Source organism: Arabidopsis lyrata (assembly GCF_000004255.2).
Source record: "Arabidopsis lyrata subsp. lyrata unplaced genomic scaffold ARALYscaffold_3, whole genome shotgun sequence".
NCBI classification, from domain to species: domain Eukaryota; kingdom Viridiplantae; phylum Streptophyta; class Magnoliopsida; order Brassicales; family Brassicaceae; genus Arabidopsis; species Arabidopsis lyrata.
In genome coordinates this window covers 13,912,247-13,934,156 of record NW_003302553.1, presented here as the reverse complement: position 1 = coordinate 13,934,156, position 21,910 = coordinate 13,912,247, and the positions used below count along the sequence as shown (strand labels likewise).

At 36.7% G+C, this 21,910-nt stretch overlaps 2 protein-coding genes, 1 long non-coding RNA gene and 1 pseudogene across 3 annotated transcripts; all 4 read right to left on the bottom strand.

Annotated features, from left to right (window-relative positions):
* Positions 1-2,377: 2,377 nt before the first annotated feature.
* LOC9319761 (MATH domain and coiled-coil domain-containing protein At3g58280) lies at positions 2,378-3,635 on the bottom strand. Its single transcript, XM_002883648.2, has 2 exons — positions 3,011-3,635; positions 2,378-2,858 (listed from the first exon to the last, which is right to left on the bottom strand). Exons 1-2 carry the CDS (start codon positions 3,125-3,127, stop codon positions 2,451-2,453), a joined length of 525 nt encoding a protein of 174 aa, XP_002883694.1. The 5' UTR covers positions 3,128-3,635; the 3' UTR covers positions 2,378-2,450.
* Positions 3,636-5,296: 1,661 nt separating this feature from the next.
* On the bottom strand, positions 5,297-6,128 carry LOC9319760 (annotated as a pseudogene).
* Positions 6,129-6,439: 311 nt separating this feature from the next.
* Positions 6,440-8,922, bottom strand: LOC9319759 (MATH domain and coiled-coil domain-containing protein At2g05420). Its single transcript, XM_021033336.1, has 6 exons — positions 8,864-8,922; positions 8,585-8,712; positions 8,352-8,503; positions 7,804-8,027; positions 7,670-7,673; positions 6,440-7,610 (listed from the first exon to the last, which is right to left on the bottom strand). The coding sequence occupies exons 2-6, from the start codon at positions 8,692-8,694 to the stop codon at positions 7,204-7,206; spliced, it is 897 nt and encodes a 298-aa protein (XP_020888995.1). The 5' UTR covers positions 8,695-8,712; positions 8,864-8,922; the 3' UTR covers positions 6,440-7,203.
* A 12,529-nt stretch (positions 8,923-21,451) lies between these two features.
* LOC110229710 lies at positions 21,452-21,899 on the bottom strand. The gene is made up of 2 exons (XR_002333094.1): positions 21,792-21,899; positions 21,452-21,677 (listed from the first exon to the last, which is right to left on the bottom strand). It is a non-coding gene; the product is annotated as an uncharacterized LOC110229710 (long non-coding RNA).
* Positions 21,900-21,910: the final 11 nt, after the last annotated feature.

Below are 21,910 nucleotides of genomic sequence, written 5' to 3'. Positions count from 1 at the left end.
TGATGTAATCGTATGAATCAATAAGAAAGAAAAACATTCTTCTAAACCTAGCCTCCTCTTGTTTTCTACAGATAGTGCTAGTTCAATATGATTAGAGACCAATATGAGTACAACCCTACCATATGTCCAAGCAACACCTTTAGATAAAGGGGTACACGGCAAAATTCTCATCACGAATATCTTTACATGAAGCCTTCATGTAAAGGCAAAAGGATTATGTATCCACAAGCAAATCATACTCTCCTTTTCATAATTGTTCCTACAAATCTCTTCGAATGTGATGCTTGTAGAAAATGAAGCAATTGTGGATGGTGAAATAATTTCTTTGGAAACGCATATCACCGACAAAATCTAGCCGAGACTATAATCTTCAAGCGGTCGTCAATAATATGTTTTCTTTTATTTGGATCGGTTTTTTTTTTTATTCAGGATTTATATTATTGATTTAGGAAACTGTTTACGTCTTTAAGGTTTTATTTCCTTTTCCTATGGTGTTTGTTTTTAAGCTTTTATTATATAGAGATGAAGTCTTGGTTGTGAGACTCATCGAAAGCAATTGAAGCTTTATAGGGTTCGATAGGGTTAGGCTGGATAAGAGAGAGAATATTATTCGTATATCTCAATTATATATCGGTTCCAGTCATAGTTTTATCTTTTGCACTAAGTTCACTGCCTCAGGTTCTTTATGGGTACGGGGTACCTTGGGCTCGTCGATATCTATTCTCCAACGTATATCATTTTGGAGTGTTCGCGAAGGAACCATAGGCTCATATATTTGGAGAAAACTCCTCAAGCTGAGGTCATTGGCTGCTTCTCATGGTGAATCATCAATGTTTTGGTGGGATAATTGGACAGGAGCAGATCGCCTCATTGTTGTTATTGGATACATAGGACCACAACATCTGGGTCTTCAACGTCAGGCCTTTGTGATAAATTGATGAGAGTAAGAACACAAAAGTGTTTAGGAAGAATTATAATAGACTCTCATAAGAATAAATACAAAATACATTATCTTATATAGAGATGAGATTAATCTAAGTTTCCTAATTTAAGATAAATATAAATGTAAATAATACTTTAAAGATAAATGTAAATATTCCTAAACTAATTTATGATAATCTTCTAGATCCTTCTCGATCTTCATGATTCCCATAATCTTGGGCGATCATCTCGATCGTCGATCTCGGTCGATCTCCGGTTCTCCCAATACCCCCCGACAAGCTCATACGTGGTTACACGTTTGAGATTGGACAAGTCTTCAGAATAACGGCTTTTATACCCGGTCGTCAGGTCATCATCGACGTTTATACCCGATCGAAGGGTTCAAAGCGGCTACAATACCCAGCCGTTAGGTCATCGACGTTTATACCCGATCGTAGGGTTCAAGGCGGCTATAAAACCCAGCCGTTAGGTCATCGACGTTTATACCCGATCGTAGGGTTCAAAGCGGCCACAAAATCCAGCCGTTAGGTCATCGACGTTTATACCCGATCGTAGGGTTCAAGTAATAAAAATAACACCCGCGGTTGCGAGGTTCGGATGTTGCTCGCGATGGTGAGACTAAAAAAAAATAACTCACGAGGGCGAGTAGTTTAATCAAAAAGAGAAGTTAAACTCGCGAGGGCGAGAAAACATCATTGTTCCCGAAACTGATTTTTTTTTTTCTTTGCGGAAGCTAACGTAACGGATCCAAAATCCACAGAAAGGATCTTGGCTCTGCTACCATGATAAATTGATGAGAGTAAGAACACAAAAGTGTTTAGGAAGAATTATAATAGACTCTCATAAGAATAAATACAAAATACATTCTCTTATATAGAGATGAGATTAATCTAAGTTTCCTAATTTAAGATAAATATAAATGTGAATAATACTTTAAAGATAAATGTAAATATTCCTAAACTAATTTATGATAATCTTCTAGATCCTTCTCGATCTTCATGATTCCCATAATCTTGGGCGATCATCTCGATCGTCGATCTCGGTCGATCTCCGGTTCTCCCAATACTTTGTTTTAGATACGATGCTAGGGGCAAGTACTGCCTTGTTTTATATTAACTAGGGGCAGATCGCCTCATTGTTGTTATTGGATACATAGGACCACAAACTCAAGGTCTACCTTTGGCAACAAATGTTGAACAAAATCAATCAATTTTCTTTTTTTTTTTGTTTCTCTTTCTGTCTCTACACATTTGAGAAATGCAATTTGTTACCATTTTTTACATCAAAATCATATCTAAAAAAAAAAAAAAGACAACTATATAACTAGATCTGACAAACTTCTTCGATACTTGTGCAATGATTCGTAAGCTCTCTCTTTACCATGGAGAGAAAAAGAAAACCCTTAAACCAAATGGAAAATTTCTCAAACAATGAAAGCTTGAAAGCAATAGACTTTTCATCTTTGTGTTTACGAGTATTTGGTTCACAAGAATCACATGCAACTTCCTTCAAATAAAAAAGTCGTAATAATATCCAAGTTCTTCGGATTTAGCCTCAAGCTGCTCCTTCTTCATTTTGTCTTCAAGAACCACCAACTCATGCATCTTCTTACGGATCTTTCGGTCTAGTTCTCTCATCCGAGCCTCACGGTCCTGCGCTTTCTTCACAATAACACGAATCTCCTCAAATTTCTTTTTTAACCAATCCAGTTTGAAACCAGCGGCTTCAAGATCCAAAATTGTGTTGTCTACTTCCTTTAGATCGTCTTTGGAGAGAGATTGTAGAGATAACATGTTCATCTTGTCGATGAGGTTTAAAAGGGCAGTCAAGTAAGTTTCCTTGGCAAAGAAACTCTTTAGACAAAAATTTGAAGCCGTCTCTGGATGTTCTTTAAAGATTAGCTTTGCTTGACCTAACTGTACAAAATATTAATGGAAACCAAACGATTCGTTTTACATCTTTTCTAATGTTGAACCTGAAGAATATTATTTTACTTTTTTTAAAAGACAAAAACTTTATATATTTTTTTCCTAGAAACAAAATCAAAGTTGATTGATGTGATGCTTACCTGTGATCGGCAAATCCAAAAACCGTTTATGTTCACGGTTTCATCAGTGTCAAAATCGCCAAAATGTGAAGTACTAGGATAAGAAAGTGTTGATTTACTCTCTACTATCTTCGACATTGATACGACCAAGCCTTCTGGGAAACAAACTGCAGAACATGAAAAATAGAAACTAAAATACGGCAATACTTATTTGAGATTTAGTCTCCAGTACTGTTGAAGAAAAGCTAGTACATATTTTTTTTTTTTTTGGTAAAAGTGCTAGTACATATTTGAGTAATAACTTCCATTATGTAATGTGTTTCTTCCTAGAAAAGAGATACAATTCTCAAGACGATGCATGAATCTCGAATAACGTGAGCAAAAGTGAACAGATTTGGCTCATCGTGATTTGATATTTCTCATTATTACTAATTAAAAAACATTGCAAGACCGATGATTAATTATTTGTGTTCTACTAGTACTTGTTCAGACACAAAGACATTACGTTTCCGTCTAGAAAAATATTGAAGCTGTGTTGCATTTTTAAATGATCCAAATAAGATGATATCAGCAGATAATTCACTATGAAATCTGTTAAAATTAAGCTACAATTGAGAGAAACACTAGACAATGTTGCAATGATAAGGGGGTCCGGTTTTATCCAGTGGTTGGTCATCCTCCTTAGTTTTTAGCTAAGAAAGGATCTACTTCAGATCAAACAAGTGGAAGATGATGGATTACTTTTTGGACATCTTTATGGTTTACTCTGATGTTAATTACGCAGTGAAGCCAGTGGCGGAGGCAACGTACAACTAGGGGGGTCAGTTGACCCCCATAACATTTTTAGATTTTTTTTAATTATAAGGTAATCTTCTACAATAATTATATGTTTTGGGTTAAAGTATTCACAATGACCCCTATGTTATGTGATATATTCATGTCTTTGACCCCATGCATATTCATTTTGTCATTTAATCTTAATGTTTTTTTACATTTTGGTTTACTTAAAAATCTATAATATTTTTTTCTTATTAAAAAAACCTATTAACATATCGATTTTTTTTCTTCTTTTTAGACATATACTGTTTTAATTTCTACATTCTTTTCAACATTGTTCTTAGAATTTTTTTTCCTAAAAGTCATGAATCAAGATTAAAAAAAAAAACAACTAAAAAAAAGTTTTGATGATACAACTAAAGAAGATAAACTGTGAATATTTTTAATTTGAAAGATGAAATATGAAATATTTAGGTTTAAAAATTATATATATACATATATTTATAATAAAAAAATTTTTTTAGGCCTAATTTTTTAAATGTTTTATGACCCCTATAAACAAAATTTCTGGCTCCGCCACTGAGTGAAGCTTCAGTTTCAAAGGTTGGAAGACCTTCAGTAACTTTTTGACAACTTTCTACTACTAATCATGGTTTGTATGAAGATGGTGAACAAGAAGCAATCATAATGCAAGCTTATGGTGGATGCAATAAGATCAATTGCAAGCTCTGAAGCTTTAATATTTGGTCCTATTGAGAGTCATTATGCTTTTGCTAATACCAAGTTACCATTTTGTTGCTGCTTTGAAGTTTTAGAATGTGATGTATGATACTTATGCTTGACAGTTTGTATATGTTGTTGTTCTTTGTACTTGGCTCTCCTCCTTGGATTCTCCATTGATGAATGATGCAGTTTGAATGTAATATACAGATCATTATGACTAAAAAAAAAAACTACTAAATACCCACTTATTTGGTTAATGAATTATTTACTTCTACTTTTTAAGAAAAAAGTAAATCTTGAAATCATACGTTTTGCCTCAAAAAAAAAAAGGTTTTGATTAATAAAACACTTGTAGAATTACGAAATAAAACATCATTCTAGGTGTTACATATAAAGCCAATGCAAATACAAATTAACTAAACAGAAAAATGGGTAGTTTGTAGTTTATTTCATTTCTCGATTTTCCATTTTGCATATTATTTTTTTGTATGATTCAGTTTGATTTAATCTTAAGTTTATTCAATTATTCTGTAACTTAATGCAGTATTACCAGTTGTAGCCGGATTAGAGAAAATAAAATAATCAAATTGATATATTTCGTTCACCATTTTACACATGGAGAGTGTTCTGTTCACAGAAGTTGTGCCTCATCGCCGAAGTAATCAAAACTTTTATAATTTTTTTACCTCTTTGATCAAGATCCAAGATCAAAAATAGAAAAAGAAAATATATGTGTATAAAGGCAAGACAATACAACTATACTTGTAAGATATGTAAGCCCTCTCTTTATAGAAGTTGAGAGAAAAAGAAAACCCTTGAAGCTAATGGAATCTTCTGAAACAAGTAAGGCTTAAAAGCAATAAACTCTTTGCCTTTGTGTTTACAAGTTTATTTGGTACTTGGTTCACTAGAATCACATATGACTTCATTCAAACAAGTGAGTCTAAATGATATTCAGGTTTGTCACACATAGCCTCAAACTGCTCCTTCTTCATTTCTTCTTGAAGGACTGACAACTCCTCCAAATGCTTCTGGATCTTTCGGTCTAGTTCTCTCATCCGAGCCGTGCGGTCCTTCACTTTCTTCTTAGTAAAACGAATCTCCTCAAGGTTCCTTTTCAACCAATCCAATTTGAAACCGGCGGCTTCCAGGTCCAAAATTGTGTTTTGTGCTTCTTTTAGTTCGGCTTCAAAGAGTGATTGCTGAGGTAACATGTTCATCATGTCGATGAGATCTAGTAACGCAGTCAAGTATGTTTCCTTGGCAAATTCACTCTTTAGACAAAAATTTGATGCCGTCTCTGGATGTTTCTCAAAGATTCGTTTCGCTAGATCTAACTGTAAACAAAAGTAATGGAAACCAAACCATATACTATTGTCCATAGAAACATATGTAATCAAAGTTGATTGATATATTTACTTACCTGTGATCGGAAAATCCAAAACCCGTTTATGCTCACGATTTCATCATTGTCCCAATCCTCATCATATGCAGTACCAGGATGAGAAACTATCGATTTACTCTCTACTGTTGATTTGCTCTCCACTATCTTTGACATTGTTACGACCAAAGCTTCTAGGGTTCTAACTGCAGGATCATGAAAAAAGGGAAACCGAATAAAGGCAATACTTAGTTGAGATTTAACCTCTACATTGAATCGTTAGCTCTCTAAATATTACATATAGTTATAGCTAAAAGTTTAACATAATTGAGAAAAGAAAATTTCCTAATCTCTTTAACCAATAAAAAGGAAACCTAATTAATTCTTAAAACTGAATAAGATTACTTCCTTTCTCTCTAACTTCCTAAAACTAGTTACATGATTTCTTCTTCTTATCTTCAACTTCATTTTTTTTCTTTCACATACATACACAAGAACTCGTGGCTCCTCTATTTATGATTCGTCTGATCGTATCAAAGCATTTGGTGAGATTCAACAATATTATTGGTGTCAACGTCATCAACATGCTATTTTGACCGTGAGTCTTCGTGTGTCACTACTTGTTCAGACACAAAATTTATTAGGTTTTCTTCAAGAAACATAGGGCAATTAAAGAAACGGCAAAATACTTTTCTGCAAAACGTGGAAACTTATGATACAAGTAAACCTTAACAATCTTCTGTCTCGCTCTTGCTTCCTTTTCACGTAAACCTTCACAAGCTTCATCTTTAATCAATCCAACTAAAACCCTCCCAAGATTCATCTTTAATCTTTCAGATAAAAAAAAAGCGTATTCTGGTTCATACAAGTCTTCATCAGTTAGCTCATAAGGCAACTGGCACAAATTAGGTTTAAATTATTTACTACTTACCAAGGAACCTGAAACCCATTGACGTTTATTGTTTCATCATCAATATCTCCAAACATCTTCATATGCATAATCAGCATGAATAAAAGTTAATTGACTCTCTACTTTTTATTTCTTAAATTCCAACTGTTGAATGAAGAAGAGAAACCAGATGTTCAAGTTCTTAGTTAAGGCTTGAGCAAAAAGCTTTGGGATGTAATACTTTTCCATGATAACGAATCAATATATGATCCGACGGATGATATAGGCATCATAGTCAAGCTACCTAGAGATCCCTCAACTGCAAAACGTTTCCAAATTAAGAGTGTTCTCATTTCGAAATCAAGACGCAAGCAAAAAAATAAGAACACCAAGCAGAACCTAAATATCAAAGAACACAAACAAATAAGAACTCTCAAGTCAATATCAGACGACATTGTCTTCATTCGAGGAGAGAGGAGCTCGAGCTGCCAACAACTCTGCCTTCTCCTTATCTATCTGAGCTTCTAGATCTAAGTACTTCCGCTTCAACGGTGTAAGCTGTTCCTCCATTTCTTGCAGCCGTTTCAAAGACGTCTCTTCTTTCTTCTTCTTTTCCTTTAATTCACCAAGTTTCTTTTCCAACCAATCCAACTTAAACCCTGCTTCTCTCAAATATGTCAATGCAGCGCCTGCACCAGACATATCCTCATTGGAGAGATCTTGAGGCGATTGGCACAGCGTCTTGGTTAAGCTTATAAGGACATTCATGTACGCCGTCTTCATATATGGATTCTTTGGACGAAATTTTGATGCAATATCTAGGTGTTTTTCGAACAAACGATTCACTGATTCTACGTGCGAGTGGAAAGGATGTATAAAGCATATCTGAAACTAGTATATTTGAAGAAACTGAACTATATACTGAGAGACTAGTTACTTGTTTTTTTCATACTTTTTGTAAGAAGTATTTTTCATATTCGTTAGAATACCTGGGATTTCTACTACATAACATAAAGTGCTATATAATTATTCAAAATTTCTTACCTGTGAAGGAAGAACTTGAAACCCATTGACATCTACGGTTTCCAGTACTGATGAAGATACCTGTGAAACATCTAATTTTCCTACAACTTCAAGAACATCTATCCTGGCAACAACAATGAGTTCTCCATTCACCAGAAATCCCTCTTTGGTATGAAGTTCAGAGAGGGGAATCATGTCTTGAAACCCCCAGCTAGTAGACTTCTGATCAAACCAGTGTTGTGATTCTGCAAAATCACAAAAAAAAAATCATCTCATTAGTTACATTTTTAAGTTAAAAACAAACAAATTGTCAATAAGACAGGAGGTACACTAACACTAACAAATTGAAAATTTCTTTTAATGTTAATGTTGATAACTTACACAGAAGCATAAAACTAAGATAAACTATTAAGTAGCAAGCTCCATAAAAAAAAATAACACTTCTTAAGTAGCAAGCGAAAACAATAACAGTTTAGTTGGGAGAGTTGGTCCGAAAATTGATTTACGAAAATTGGTTTATGTTTACAACTAACATAAACCATAAAATAATAAGCATAGAGAACAATAACCTGTTCTTAGTATGGAGAGATTTTCTGATTTTTGATTTACTAAAGTAAAAGAAAATTTTGCGTGTCTTCTCCATCCAATAGGGAAAGATTCATTATTAGCAACGATTAAATAGAGAGCCAAATTATTTCCCTTGGGATAGGCCCGAAGACACCTGCAAACAAAATGCAAAGAAAAAACAATCAGCTAAACCTAAACTCTACGGAAAACATTACAAAACAATTTCTTTTCTTACCATTGGCAACCACCAACAACGAATTGATCAGATTGAATTGATGCAGATGGCAAAGAGGAGAAATTTTTAATCACCCAAGTAATCGTCTTATTATCAACTTGCTTCCCCATTGATTTTGATGATGACTCCTACACACAAAGACTTTCATAAATCGAATAAAATCAAATAACAATCAAGAGAAACCAAACCAATATAAGTATTAAGATTCCACTGTGAATACGAACAAAGTCAAGAGAATAAAGAAGTAGAACTATCAAAATAGTTTAACTATTTACTTACCTCTCAGAGTGAGGTAGAAAGAAAGAGACAGCCACAAGTTTAAAAGCTTCCAAGTTTTAGACTAGAGGAATACGAAACGCTTGGTCTCCTCATATCGCATAGGGTTAATAATATTTGACTTTTATTAAGTCTAAACCTAATTTTGCAAGAAGAACATTTAACTTTCCCTAAATTATTTTTGAAACGGTGACCTTAACAAAATAACAAAAAAAAAGACCCTAGCTAGTCGGTAGTCATTCAGAATGTTGAAAGAAGGATATTTGATTTTCACAAAATAACAAAAAAGACCCTATAATTTAAGAAATTAATTTGACGACCTAATAATGAAACACAACGGGCATGATTGGTAAGTGCTTTAGAGTCTTTACAAAGCAAAAAATTTTCTAAAGCATTGAAATAGATCCAATCAAGCTTTAGAAGCTTTACCTTTCCTTTTTTTTCTCACAGCCAAAATATTTCCATAATTCATTTTTTTGGCTGTAGAAAGTTTTTTTTTTTCTAAAACACAATTTTTAACTTTCCAAAATTTTAAATTATCTACTTAACATTTTTGAAGTACAAATTTGCTCTTTCCACTTGGGTCGGATTTTTTTTGTGATTTTGACCCGGAAATCTTCAATCGGATCTTTCTTTATTTTTGGCAAAATTCAAAAACGAAATTAATTAATAAATTCTAAAAATATACATTTTCTCAACTAATGACTACACCTAAACTCTTTATTTATGGCATATTCTTTCTTATTTTTATATATAAGGAAACCAAATATGATGATTTAATGCTAATATAACAAATTTGAGCTAATTTCTTAAAACTTCTCTACCTAATTTAAACAAAAATATATGATTCTCATTTCACTTTTATTTGATTTATATTTATATTATTTTGAATTATTATAAAATATATATAGTTAATAAAATTTTATATTTTTTTCTACATATGCTATGTTTCAAATTTTTTAAAACGGAAATATATTACTCAATCAATAAAGAAAAAAAAATATGTACAATCTAAAGTACATATTTGCTCTTTTTCTGGGTCAGTTTTGTTTTTTTTTTTTTTTTAATTTTGACCCGGATTTTAAACATAAATATATGATTCTCATTTCACTTTTATTTGATGTTATATTTAAATTATTTTGAATTATTATAATATATACATATAGTAAATTTTAGTTTTTTCTGCATATGTTATGATTCAAATTATTTTTAAACGGACATATATTACTCAGTTGATGAAGAAAAAAAGTATGTTTGCAATTTATATTAACATTTTTGAAAAACAAATTGCGCAATTAATCAGATCGTTTTTTTTTATTCTGACCCGAAATTGAGTCATTCGGATCTTTTCTTAATTTCTAAAATTATCTAAAACGGGAGAGTATACCACGGGTGAAATCCTAAAATTAACAAATCAAAATACAATTGTAAATTATTTTTACGGGTTGGTCCTAAAACACATAATTAAAAAAATATATATATATTTATATATATATATATATTATGAAAACCATTTGAAAGCAAACTTTTAAATTGATTCGAATTATATGTCTTTTAAATAAAAGTGTTATTAAAAAAATAACACAATGATGTTTAATTTCACAGAACGGAATTATATGGTGGGATGGGTTTGGGTCGATATTAATATGGGAAAATATACCACGGGTGAAATCCTAGAATTAACAAATCAAAATACAATTATACAATCTTAAACACTAAACAAAATAAATACAACTTAAATTTTTTATTTTTTAGATACAACGCATATGATCCGCGATACAACAGGAAATATTATACACAACAAATTCATTAGTTTATAAAAAGAATAAAAAAAAATCAAATAATTAACCCGCGGTGTACCGCGGGTCATATCCTAGTACAGCAAAATTACTACAGCACTAAAATCTATAGTCACAGCCAAAACATCTACAGCCTAAAATCTACAGTCAAAAATCTAAATCTACAGCCGGAACCAATCATGCCCAACGTTTCATTGTTTCTTCATTACCTGATGTAGCGTCATCCTCATTACTTCTAGCTCAAGTTATTCTCATTGTTTCAGTTTTCCTTGTCTGATTTGATTTCCATTTCTATGTTAAACTATACTTTACTTTTCTAATAGGGTTTTACTAATGCTAAGGTTGGTTGTGACTTAGCTTATATAAGGCTTTGTATTGTCTCTTTAGAGACTCGGTTTTTGATTGAATAAGAGAAGAGATTTTCTTCGAAACAGAAGTCTTCGAGTTCTCCCTGTTTATAAAAGAATTCAGAGCAACAAAACAGAGTTTATTGATCCATTGATTCTTGAAACCTTGTCTTGTTACTATCCCACTACATAAGTTGGTATCAGAGACAAACAGGTCCTAATCATGCCTCTAAAGAAGAGTCTTCAACAGCAACTCGATGACCAAAACACTGCGTTTCGTGCTACGTTGACGGAGTTTCAACAAGCGATGACTGATACGATGCGTACCTCTATCGAGACAGCAATACGAGCATTGGGTCAAGCAAACAGAGTGTATCGACTTCATGAAGAACAGATCTTTGAAGAGGATGAAAAAGATGAAGTTTTCAAAAACCAATTTGCGCCGCTTGCTGAGCAGCATGGACGTCATGATAACCGTAATCGTGACATTATCGCAGCTCCACAAGCTGAGAATTGTCGATGGGAGTCAGGCTTCAAGCTTGATTTGCCGGAATTTAACAGTGCTCTGCAACCCGAAGAAATTTTGGACTGGATCCATACGATAGAAGAGTTGTTGGAATTCAAAAAAGTCCCTGAGTTGAGTCGTGTTTCTTTTTTTTTTTTTTTGTATGAATGTAAAATTTATTCACCAAAAAAAGACGGTTTTACAATAAATGCAACATCAAGCTGAAAAAATCTGAGTTTTTGAGAGGGATTATAAAGAAGGGAAAACTAGCGACTATGGGTTTGGAACCAATATCGCAGTCCGCCTTCATAAGTGTGTGAGCCCGTCGTAATTAAGGTGCTCAGCCGGTTACGAATGTTCTTGTCGATCAGTTTTGCTAGCATGGATGCTGGGGTTGGTGACTCGCCGTGTCGTCTCCCATTCCGTTCTCGCCATAGACTGTGGATAGATATCTGAAACACATATCTCAAAACAAACAAATGTAGCTTTGAGGTAGATGGAGCCATGAGTAAAGGAAGCAGAGTTTCCCATCGTGTTGTGTAGTGTTGCCCAAGCATGTCTCGTGTGAGGGCTGACCAGACGTGAGACGAATACAGACAGGAGAAAAAGAGGTGTTCTTTTTTTTCTATGTTCCCATCACACAAATTACAATCACCATTTGCTGCAGCATCCCACTGTAACAGTCTATCTCCCGTAGCTAAACGATTACGAATGGCGATCCAAGTGATGAATGAGTACTTAGGCGTTGAGTGGGGGAACCATACACCCTTATACCATTCACACACCTGATTAGTGTCTCGTATCGTATACCAAGTGTCCTTTGAAATGAACGTTCCCTTGAAAGAGCCATTGTTCCTTTTCCATAGTGAAATATCCTTACCCGCTAGAGAATATGATCGGAGGGAATCCAACTCATCCTCAACTCGGTTTAGCATTTCATTTCGGTGTCTGCGTCGGCGGTGATTTGAGAGGGCTGCAGCAACTGAGCAGTTCGTGGCAATACCCATATCGATACATCCCCGGGGACCTAAAACATCAGCCAATCTCCCAAGAGAACACCAATTATCATGCCAAAAGGAAGTAGCCAGACCTGACCTTACCTCCATCTTATGTAGAGGTTTGGCTTTATCCCGATATTTCAATATTTTCCTCCACATCCATGAACCTGAAGTACTTGTTTGTCGAACTGACCAAAAGGACCCATTTCGTAACAAATTTGCGTGAACCCAACTGACCCAAAGAGAGTCCTTAGCGGAGACAAGCCGCCAAACAAGTTTCAAAATACTCACCGTGTTTGCTTCTGATATCGGTCTTAGTCCCAGCCCACCTTCCTTAATTGGCTTACAAACATCCAACCATGCCACTTTTGCCTTCCTTGAGTTGAGTTCTACACCAGACCACAAAAAAGCAGAGAAAAGACTTTCAAGTTCTTTAATACACTTACTTGGCAGCCTAAAAGCTGAGAGCCAAAAGTTAGTGATGCTTGATAGGACAAATTTGATCAGTTGTAGTCTACCCGCGAAAGATAAGAACCGACCCGTCCAAGAGGTGATGCGATTTCTTATTTTCTCAATGAGGGGTAGATAATCGGATCGAGTCATACTTTTAGTGAGAAGAGGGAGACCGAGATACCGCACTGGAAGAGTTCCCATTTCAAATGGAAAACGCTGGAGTATATCTTCTTTATGAGTAGATGAGAAACCAGCCATGAACAGGGTTGATTTCTCTAGGCTGATTCTGAGTCCCGAGGCATCTGCAAACTTATTAAAAACTTGTAGAATACCCGCTATTGATCGTACACTCCCATCTGAAAAAACCAAAATATCATCCGCAAAGCACAAGTGAGTTAGTCCCATGCTTTTACACCGAGGATGGTAACCAATTTTCTGATCCACTGCCGCTTTATCCAGCATTCTAGAGAGAGCGTTCATGCAAATGACGAAAAGATATGGAGAAAGAGAGCATCCTTGTCTTAAACCCCTTTTGCTTTGAAAAAACCCAGCCAACTCCCCATTGACTTGAACAGAGAACGAAGCAGTGCCAATACAGAGCTCAATCCAGTGAATAAAACTTTCCGGAAGATTCATGGCTCTTAGAGCCGTCAGCAAGAAAGGCCATTGCACCGTATCAAAAGCCTTTGATATGTCGATCTTAACAGCACACCTTTTAGAGACTGAAGCTTTATGGTAATCCTTGACTAATTCTGAAGCTAACAACAGATTTTCCATCATAAGACGATCCTTAATAAACGCAGACTGGTTTGGGGCTATTGATGCAGGGAGAATTTTCTTCAATCTGTTAGCAAGAATTTTCGATATTACCTTATACATCACATTGCAGCATGATATGGGACGATAATCTTTCATCTCTATAGCTTCATTCTTTTTTGGAATAAGTGCCAGAATTGTGGTATTAACTCCTTTAGGCAAGAAAGTCATCATGAAAAAAGACTGAATTGCAGTGACAAAGTCTTTCCCCAGGATAGGCCATGTTAACTTGAAGAACTCAGCCGTGTAACCATCGGGACCAGGGGCTTTATTTCCCGGCATCTTGAACAACACAGTTTGAATCTCTTCCTCTGTAACAGGACTCACCAACGTGTCCTGTTCTGATAAAGAACATCGAAAATCTAACAATTCTTCAATCTGGTCCGCAGGGACACCCTCATAGTCCGCTGGTTCGTGTGATAAAAACTCCTCAAAGAACCTCACAGCTTCAGTCTTAAGATCTTCTTGTGTTGTAGCTACAGACCCGTCTTGGCATTTTATCTCTCTAATAGCATTCTTGGCCAATCTTGCTTTGACTGCATTGTGAAAATACTTGTTATTTCTATCTCCCACATTAAGCCAATGAAGCTTTCATTTCTGTTTCAGAAAACCTTCTTCAAGTACTGCTACGTGATCCCATATCTTATAAGCCTCGGCTTCCTCCTCCATCAAAGCCGAAGTAGGATTTTCAAGTGTGGCTTGTTGCTTGTCACATAGAACCTCATATGCTGCATCAACTCTAGTCGACAGCTGGTGTAGCTTTCTACGTCCCAAAGACCACAAAATTGGCTTAAGGGCCTTAAGTTTTTTAGAAAATCTGAAAATAGCAGAGGTGGAATGATAAAGAACACTTGTACTATCCCAGAACTCTTGAACTGTAGGCAGGAAATCCGGCAATGACGCGATGACATTTGAAAATTTGAAAGGACCACGCGGACGACTAGTAGCTGCTGCTATTTTAATCCGACATCGAAGATGATCCGAACAACCGCCAGGTTCAAACACACTATAGGATTCAGGAAATAATCGAGTCCACTCCTCATTAACCAAAACACGATCCAATTTTTTGCATATCAGCTCTTCCTCCCGCTTGTTACACCAAGTGAACTGAGGGCCGTGAGAGCTCATGTCCACAAGAGAACAATACCTCACCATTGCTTGAAAATCCCGCATCCCATAAGAAATAGAAGGAGAGTTCTCATAGTTTGAATGCTCTTCACCGTCGAGAATTTCATTGAAATCTCCCATGATGAGCCAAGGTTTATTCTGAATCAGTGGAGTATCAAAATGATATTTAAGATCTTCCCACAGCTCTTTCCTATCCTCTGGTAGGTTAGCTGCATAAACAAAAGAGACAAAAATCTCCTCTGAGGCACCATCCATCAAAACTGAACATGTTACAAGCTGACCATTCTTGTAGACCGGAGTGACTCGAACATTATTTCTCCAAACTACCCATATGCGGCCCAAACTATTGAATTCATAATTAGTAATAGAAGACCAATCTCGAAAAACAGAGGACAGAATACGAGAAGCCCTGGTTTCTTGTACTCGCGTTTCCAAAAGACACCCAAATTGCAAATTTTCTTCATGTAACCAGTCACTTACTACGGAATGTTTGGTTGATTTATTGAAACCGCGCACATTCCAGAAAAAGCAAGACATTAATGATGTTTTTTGGAGGTTCTTTTGCTCGATACGCTAGGGCGAGCCTTAGCTTGTTGAGAAAAAGATTCCGATGTAGCTTTCTGCGAAATCTTTGTTTGACGGGTAGCTCGGACCGAGCTTGCTTTCTCTACTTCTGTGATGGTCTGCGTCAAACTTGCATGAGTGTTAACACCATTCTCGACATTGTTGTCTAGACTTTCCTTACCTTCTGCCACTTCCCCTTCGATGACTGCATCGTCTAGCTTGGGCTCTTCAATATTATCTAGAACAGAGAATCGAGAAGCAGAGAGAATAGTAACTTGACCATAAGCTAGTGAGCTTTGAACCTTCTCATTACTCTTACAGCCTTTCCCTGGGGAAACTAAGGACCAACCATCCTTATCAGCACCTTGTGTTATATTATCTTGCTCCTCATGTGTCTCAGCGGCTCTGTTTTGCTGCACTGCATTCGATACGGCCAACGTAGGTGTTTGCACCTCTTGCACCTCAACTGGAACAGAGGTCTCTGTTTTTTCAGAATCATTTTCTGCTACCAGCTCACCTTCTTCTAAGTCATCTTCCTTTACCTTCACGGGAGACGCTTTTTTGGTCACACAAACATCCTCTGTGTGGCCCCATTTGCTGCACCTTGAGCATCGAGGAGGGAGCCAAGGATAAACAAATTCCACGGTGACTTCCTCCACTTGATTCAACTTGAAGCAGAATTTTTGTGGGAGAGACTTTGTTAAATTTACTTCAACGAACACCTTTGCCTCTTCAAAGTTGCTACATAATTCTGTTTCCGGATGAAGTCGAATGGGATCTCCTATTGGACTAGAAAGAAACCCGAGACCCTCCCATGAATACATCGAGTGAGGAACATTTTTCAAAGTGACCCATAAAGGCATTGTCGAGACTTCAGGCTGAGCTTCTTCTGGGATTGGAGACCATTTTGCAAGGATCATGGGAAGCCCTGCAATATTCCACATACCCTTACGCAGTACTCTCAATCTGGTTGCTTGATCTCGAATTCGGAACTTGACTGAAGTGGTGTTATTCTCATACACATCGATTCGGACTGTTTTATCTCCAAGAGACCATATTTTGTTAACAATAACATGGATCTTAGCGACGTGGGGAGCAGTAGACGGAAATCTACCAACAAGAAAATCTTCCCATAGGGGAACGGAATCACTGATAACTGCTGAAGGAACCTCAATCGTTGGAATACCATCAACCAAACTGACTTGAAACTCATGTTTTTTAAGTGACGGACGCTTATTCACTGCTGCTGCATACGAAAGTTGCTTGGATTGAACAGGAGAGGAATCTCCCGGAGGAGACACGGAGCTTACCGGCTCAGACATCGGATCCACCGGTGGTGGCCGCCGCCTAAACCCTAGCGTGATGGAAAAGCTTCAGAAACCCTAACCGCCTTACCAGTCGCCTTCTCTGATGACGTGGATCTTTTTTTATTCTTTTTAGTCACCCAACATGTTATTATTATTGCCTTTGTTAATTGAGTCGTGTTTCACTTGTGGCTACTCGTTTTTGTGGCCGTGCATCAGCTTGGTGGCAGCAGCTGAAGGACTCTCGAGCAAGAGCAGGAAAGGAAAAGATTACTTCTTGGGAGAAGATGAAGAAATTAATGAGAAAAGCGTTTTTGCCTTACAACTACACAAGGAAAATGTACACAAAGCTCCAGAATCTAAGGCAAGGAACCAAAACCGTTGATGAATACGCCTCCGAATTTGTTTCCATTGTTGGCACGATATTCACTAACAGAGAATGAAGAACAGAGAGTCTCACGTTTTATTGGTGAATTGAAGTCTCAAATTCAGAGTACTTTGCTGCAATTTGACCCTCTCTTAGTTTCTGAAGCTCATCAACGAGCCCTTTTGATAGAGCAGCATTCGCGGAGTCAAACAAGTTCCTGGACTTCTCAACGAACTCGTCTCTCTTCAACAGCAGAAACATGGCTTACTAAGGCATTAGAGCATTCGAAACTTGCAGAAGGTGTTGATGGTAATTCATCTCTTGGCCAATAAAGAACTGCAACTTTCAAGTGTTTCAAATATGGTGAAACAAGGCATAGACAAGTTGTGTGTCCCAACCTGCAACGTCATGGTTTACTAACCAAAGACGAACTTGCTTTTGATAATTATAACGATGAAGATGATGCTGGAGATGATTCCGAAGAGCAACTTGTTGGGGATACGGGTCATATGTTAGTGTTAAGATGGAATTATCTAATTCCCCAAGGTATTGTGGAATCGTGGCTTCGCACAAATATTTTTCATTCAACATGTACCATCCGAGGGAAAATAGCAGAATGGTGATTGATTCAGGGAGTTGTACGAATGCTATTTCTGAAGAGGCGGTTTTCAAGCTTGCTCTGTTTATAGAACCACACCCAACATCGTACAAGATAGCGTGGTTAACATCAAAGAATGATATTCGAATTTCAAGATGGGTCTCAACTATAAGGATCTGGTTTTATGTGATGTCTTGCCTATGGATGCTTGTCATCTCTTGTTAGGGCGACCGTGGCAATATGATAGCAGAACAACACACGACGGGTTTGCCAACACACATAGTTTTAACTATGAGGGTAAGCGTATTACGTTGATACCATCACAAATTGCATCACAAACAATTGTGTCTAGTACAGACATTGACCCTCCGCTACCTCCTCCAGAGACTACGAAACCAGCCTTGTTAGTCTCTCAGTCACAAATTGTCCAAGAGTTTTAGTCTTCCGGTGTGGTTTTTTTCTTACTTGTTAAACCACAGATCATGTCATTAATTCCTGAAGCACCACCAAGTTTTCATGAGATATTAGCAAAGTTTCAAGACGTGTTCCCTACAGAATTGCCAGAAGGTTTGCCGCCGTTACGTGGTATATAACATTGTATCGACTTAGCTTCTGATTCCGTATTTCCTAACAGACCTCACTATAGGATGAGTCCTAAGGAACACGATGAGCTGCGAAAACAGGTTGAAGACCTCCTCGCTAAAGGATACATTCGTGAAAGCTTAAGTCCTTGTACTGTTGGCTTTACTTATACCCAAAAAAGATGGAACGTGGCGCATGTGTGTGGACAGTAGGGAAATTAACAAAATCACTGTTCGCTACAGGTTTTCTATTCCTCGTCTTGATGATCTTTTGGACCAAATTGGGACAGCCTCTGTTTTCACAAAACTGGATCTTCGTAGTGGTTATCACCAAATTCGTATTAGGCCTGGCGACGAGTGGAAGACAGCTTTTAAGATGCGTGAAGGGTTGTTTGAGTGGCTTGCAATGCTTTTTGGTTTATCTAACGCACTGAGTACTTTCATGTGTGATAAATGAGTCACTTAGACCATTTATTGGGCATTGTGTGGTAGTATATTTCGATGATACTAATGTTTAGTTCTACATTAGATGAGCATTTGGGTCATCTTCATGACGTGTTGGTTATCTTGCGGAATGAAAAGTTATTTGCAGCTACAAAGAAGTGTGTTTTTGGCGTGGATCAAGTTCTTTTTTGGGTTATATTATCTCTTCTAATGGGTTAGCAGTTGATCCCGCAAAGATTTTGGCGATACAGTCTTGGCCAACACCTCAGAGTATCACGGATGTGCGAAGTTTTCATGGTTTGCCCTCCTTTTATAGGCGATTCATTCCACACTTCAGTAGTACCATGGCGCCAGTTACGGATTGTATCAAGTCTGTTTCGTTTAAATGGACGGATGAAGCTGACCAAGCATTTCAAGTGATCAAAACAAAGCTTACTTCAGCACCAGTTCTTGTTCTTCCCAACTTTCATATAGCCTTTGAATTACATTGTGATGCAACTAAAGTTGGCAGTAGAGCTGTTTTGAGCCCATCTAGTCGTCCGGTAGCATTTTTTAGTGAGAAGATTGCGGGATCTCGTGAGCGGTATAGCACATACGACGTGGAGCTTTATGTTGTGGTTCAAGCCGTTAAGCATCAGTGGCACTATCTTTTTCATCGCGAGTTTGTTCTTTATACCGACCATGACGCACTTAAGCATACGGGATCTCAAGATAAAGTATCAGCTAGACACGCCTCATGGTTTGCATATTTGCAGCAATTCTCTTTTGTTATTAAGCATACCGCGGGAACACACTCTTTTGACAACATTACACGTGTTAGTTCAAGGATTTGATGTGCTTCCTGATCTCTATCCAACAGATCCTTTTTTTGGAAAAATATGGAAGGATACGGAACAGGGGATTGGTTCTGTTTATCTCATTTATGATGGCTTCTTGTTTCGGGGAGCTCACTTGTGCATTCCTGATTGTAGTTTGAGGCTGCAAATAATTCGAGAGCTTCATGGAGAGGGCCATATCGGACGAGACAGAACGGTGAAATTGGTTAGTTCTTCTTTCTTCTGGCCAACGTTAAGACGTGATGTTGAGAGTTTTATTGTACGTTGTGGGATATGTCAAGCAGCAAAAGGAAAATCTACCAATTATGGCTTATATTTACCTCTTCCAATTCCTACGCAACCATGGGCGGACGTGAGTATGGATTTTGTACTTGGTTTGCCAAGAACTCAAAGAGGTAACGATTCGATATTTGTCGTCGTCGATCGTTTCTATAAGATGGTTCATTTTATACCATGTAAGAAAACCACAGATGCTGTTCAAGTTGCGGTTTTATTTTTTCGAGAAGTGTATAAACTTCACGGGTTACCATTATCTATTGTCTAGTATCGAGACTCGCGTTTCTTGAGTCATTTTGGCGGTCACTTTGGCGTCTTCTTCACACCAAATTGGACATGAGTTCGGCGTATCATCCAAAGACGGATGGTCAAACAGAAGTTACTAATAGAGCTTTGGGAGATTTGTTGAGATGTTTAGTTGGAGATAACATCAAGTCATGGGAATCAATTCTTTGTCAAGCTGAATTTGCTCATAATAGAGTTGTGAATCGCAGTACGGGTTTAAGTCCCTTTCAAGTTGTTTATGGTTATCTACCTCGCTGTCCTATAGACATGGGAATCAATCCAGACAGAACTCGCTTTCATGGTAGAGCTTGTGATTTTTTCGAAGATTTTGCAACATTACACGAGCAGGTTCACTCCAATTTGGAGATTTCTACGGCCAAGTATAAAACTGCTGCGGATATTCATCGTCGTGATGTTGAGTTAAATGTTGGAGATCCTGTGTGGGCAGTACTAACCAAGGACCGTTTTAAACCAGGCACTTACAACAATCTGAAATCAGGAAAGATAGGTCCTCTTGAGATTGTTGAGAAGATTAATAACAATGCTTACCGTCTCAAGCTTCCTCCTCATATACACACAGCAGACGTGTTCAATGTCAAGCATTTGGTCTCATTTGATGCTTAAGATGAAGCTGAAAATTCGAGGACGAATTTTCTTCTCACCCCGGGCGACCTGATGTAGCGTCATCCTCATTACTTCTAGTTCAAGTTATTCTCATTGTTTCAGTTTTCCTTTTCCGATTTGATTTCCATTTCTATGTTAAACTATACTTTACTTTTCTGTTAGGGTTTTACTAATGCTAAGGTCGGTTGTGACTTAGCTTATATAAGGCTTTGTATTGTCTCTTTAGAGATTCGGTTTTTAATTGAATAAGAGAAGAGATTTTCTTCGAAACAGAAGTCTTCGAGTTCTCCTTGTTTATAAAAGAATTCAGAGCAACAAAACAGAGTTTCTTGATCCACTACAAGAAATTTGTTCATTGATAGCGCTAAAAATATGCTATCTTACGTTATAGATAGCGAATTCACAAACGCTATGTTCTCGGCAGCTATAGTAGGTATCACCCATACAAAAGCATTTTTTGTCGTGCTATTATAAGTCCTTCTAGTATAGCACTAATCGAATGCTTTAATATAATTTTTTATAACTCATAATTTTTGCTATATTATATTTTTGTGTAGCAAATTTTATGTGCTACATTATAAAATGATGAATTGCAAAATTATTTTAAATCTATAAATTTAAAATCCAAATAATTATATGCTACAAAACCAATTTGTTGAAAGCACATTTCTTTTCATAGATCATCAAAAAATACATAATTGTAATTTTACAAAATAGTTCAGCATTTAACACCATTTGTTATAAAAACAAAGGTCATAAACAACGTCATAAGTACTGCAATTCAGATGGACTAAACAAAGAACTCCATTGGTTTGCTCTTTCCCTCCCTCCAAGGACTTAGGATGATGTCTCATTCCAAGCAATTCTCATTTCACTGCCTTCTCTATATCCTCTGCAGTTCAGTTCTCTTTTTGAAGTTGGATGTCTTTGTATGAGTAAAAGCAAGTGACTTTCTCAATTACTTCTACAAGATAATGGCTAGAAAACCGTGAGAAAAAGAGGGAACCTGAGATTCATGATGGTCTTTTTAGCATCAGACTTCAAAGACAATCCAATGACCTAAACAGCTTCTGTTGTAGCTTATTCACCAGCCTTAAAAAAAATATTAAAAGAAACTTGCCTTAG

What these genes read in the sequence shown, in the direction of transcription:
- LOC9319761 (XM_002883648.2), bottom strand. Translation starts at nt 3,127, where the DNA reads ATGTCGAAGATAGTAGAGAGTAAATCAACACTTTCTTATCCTAGTACT. An exon ending in TTTGGATTTGCCGATCACAG is followed by an intron (nt 2,859 to 3,010) that starts GTAAGCATCACA and finishes TATTTTGTACAG; the next exon opens with TTAGGTCAAGCAAAGCTAAT.
- LOC9319759 (XM_021033336.1), bottom strand. Translation starts at nt 8,694, where the DNA reads ATGGGGAAGCAAGTTGATAATAAGACGATTACTTGGGTGATTAAAAAT. An exon ending in GTTGTTGGTGGTTGCCAATG is followed by an intron (nt 8,504 to 8,584) that starts GTAAGAAAAGAA and finishes TTTTGTTTGCAG; the next exon opens with GTGTCTTCGGGCCTATCCCA. An exon ending in TCTCTCCATACTAAGAACAG is followed by an intron (nt 8,028 to 8,351) that starts GTTATTGTTCTC and finishes GTGATTTTGCAG; the next exon opens with AATCACAACACTGGTTTGAT.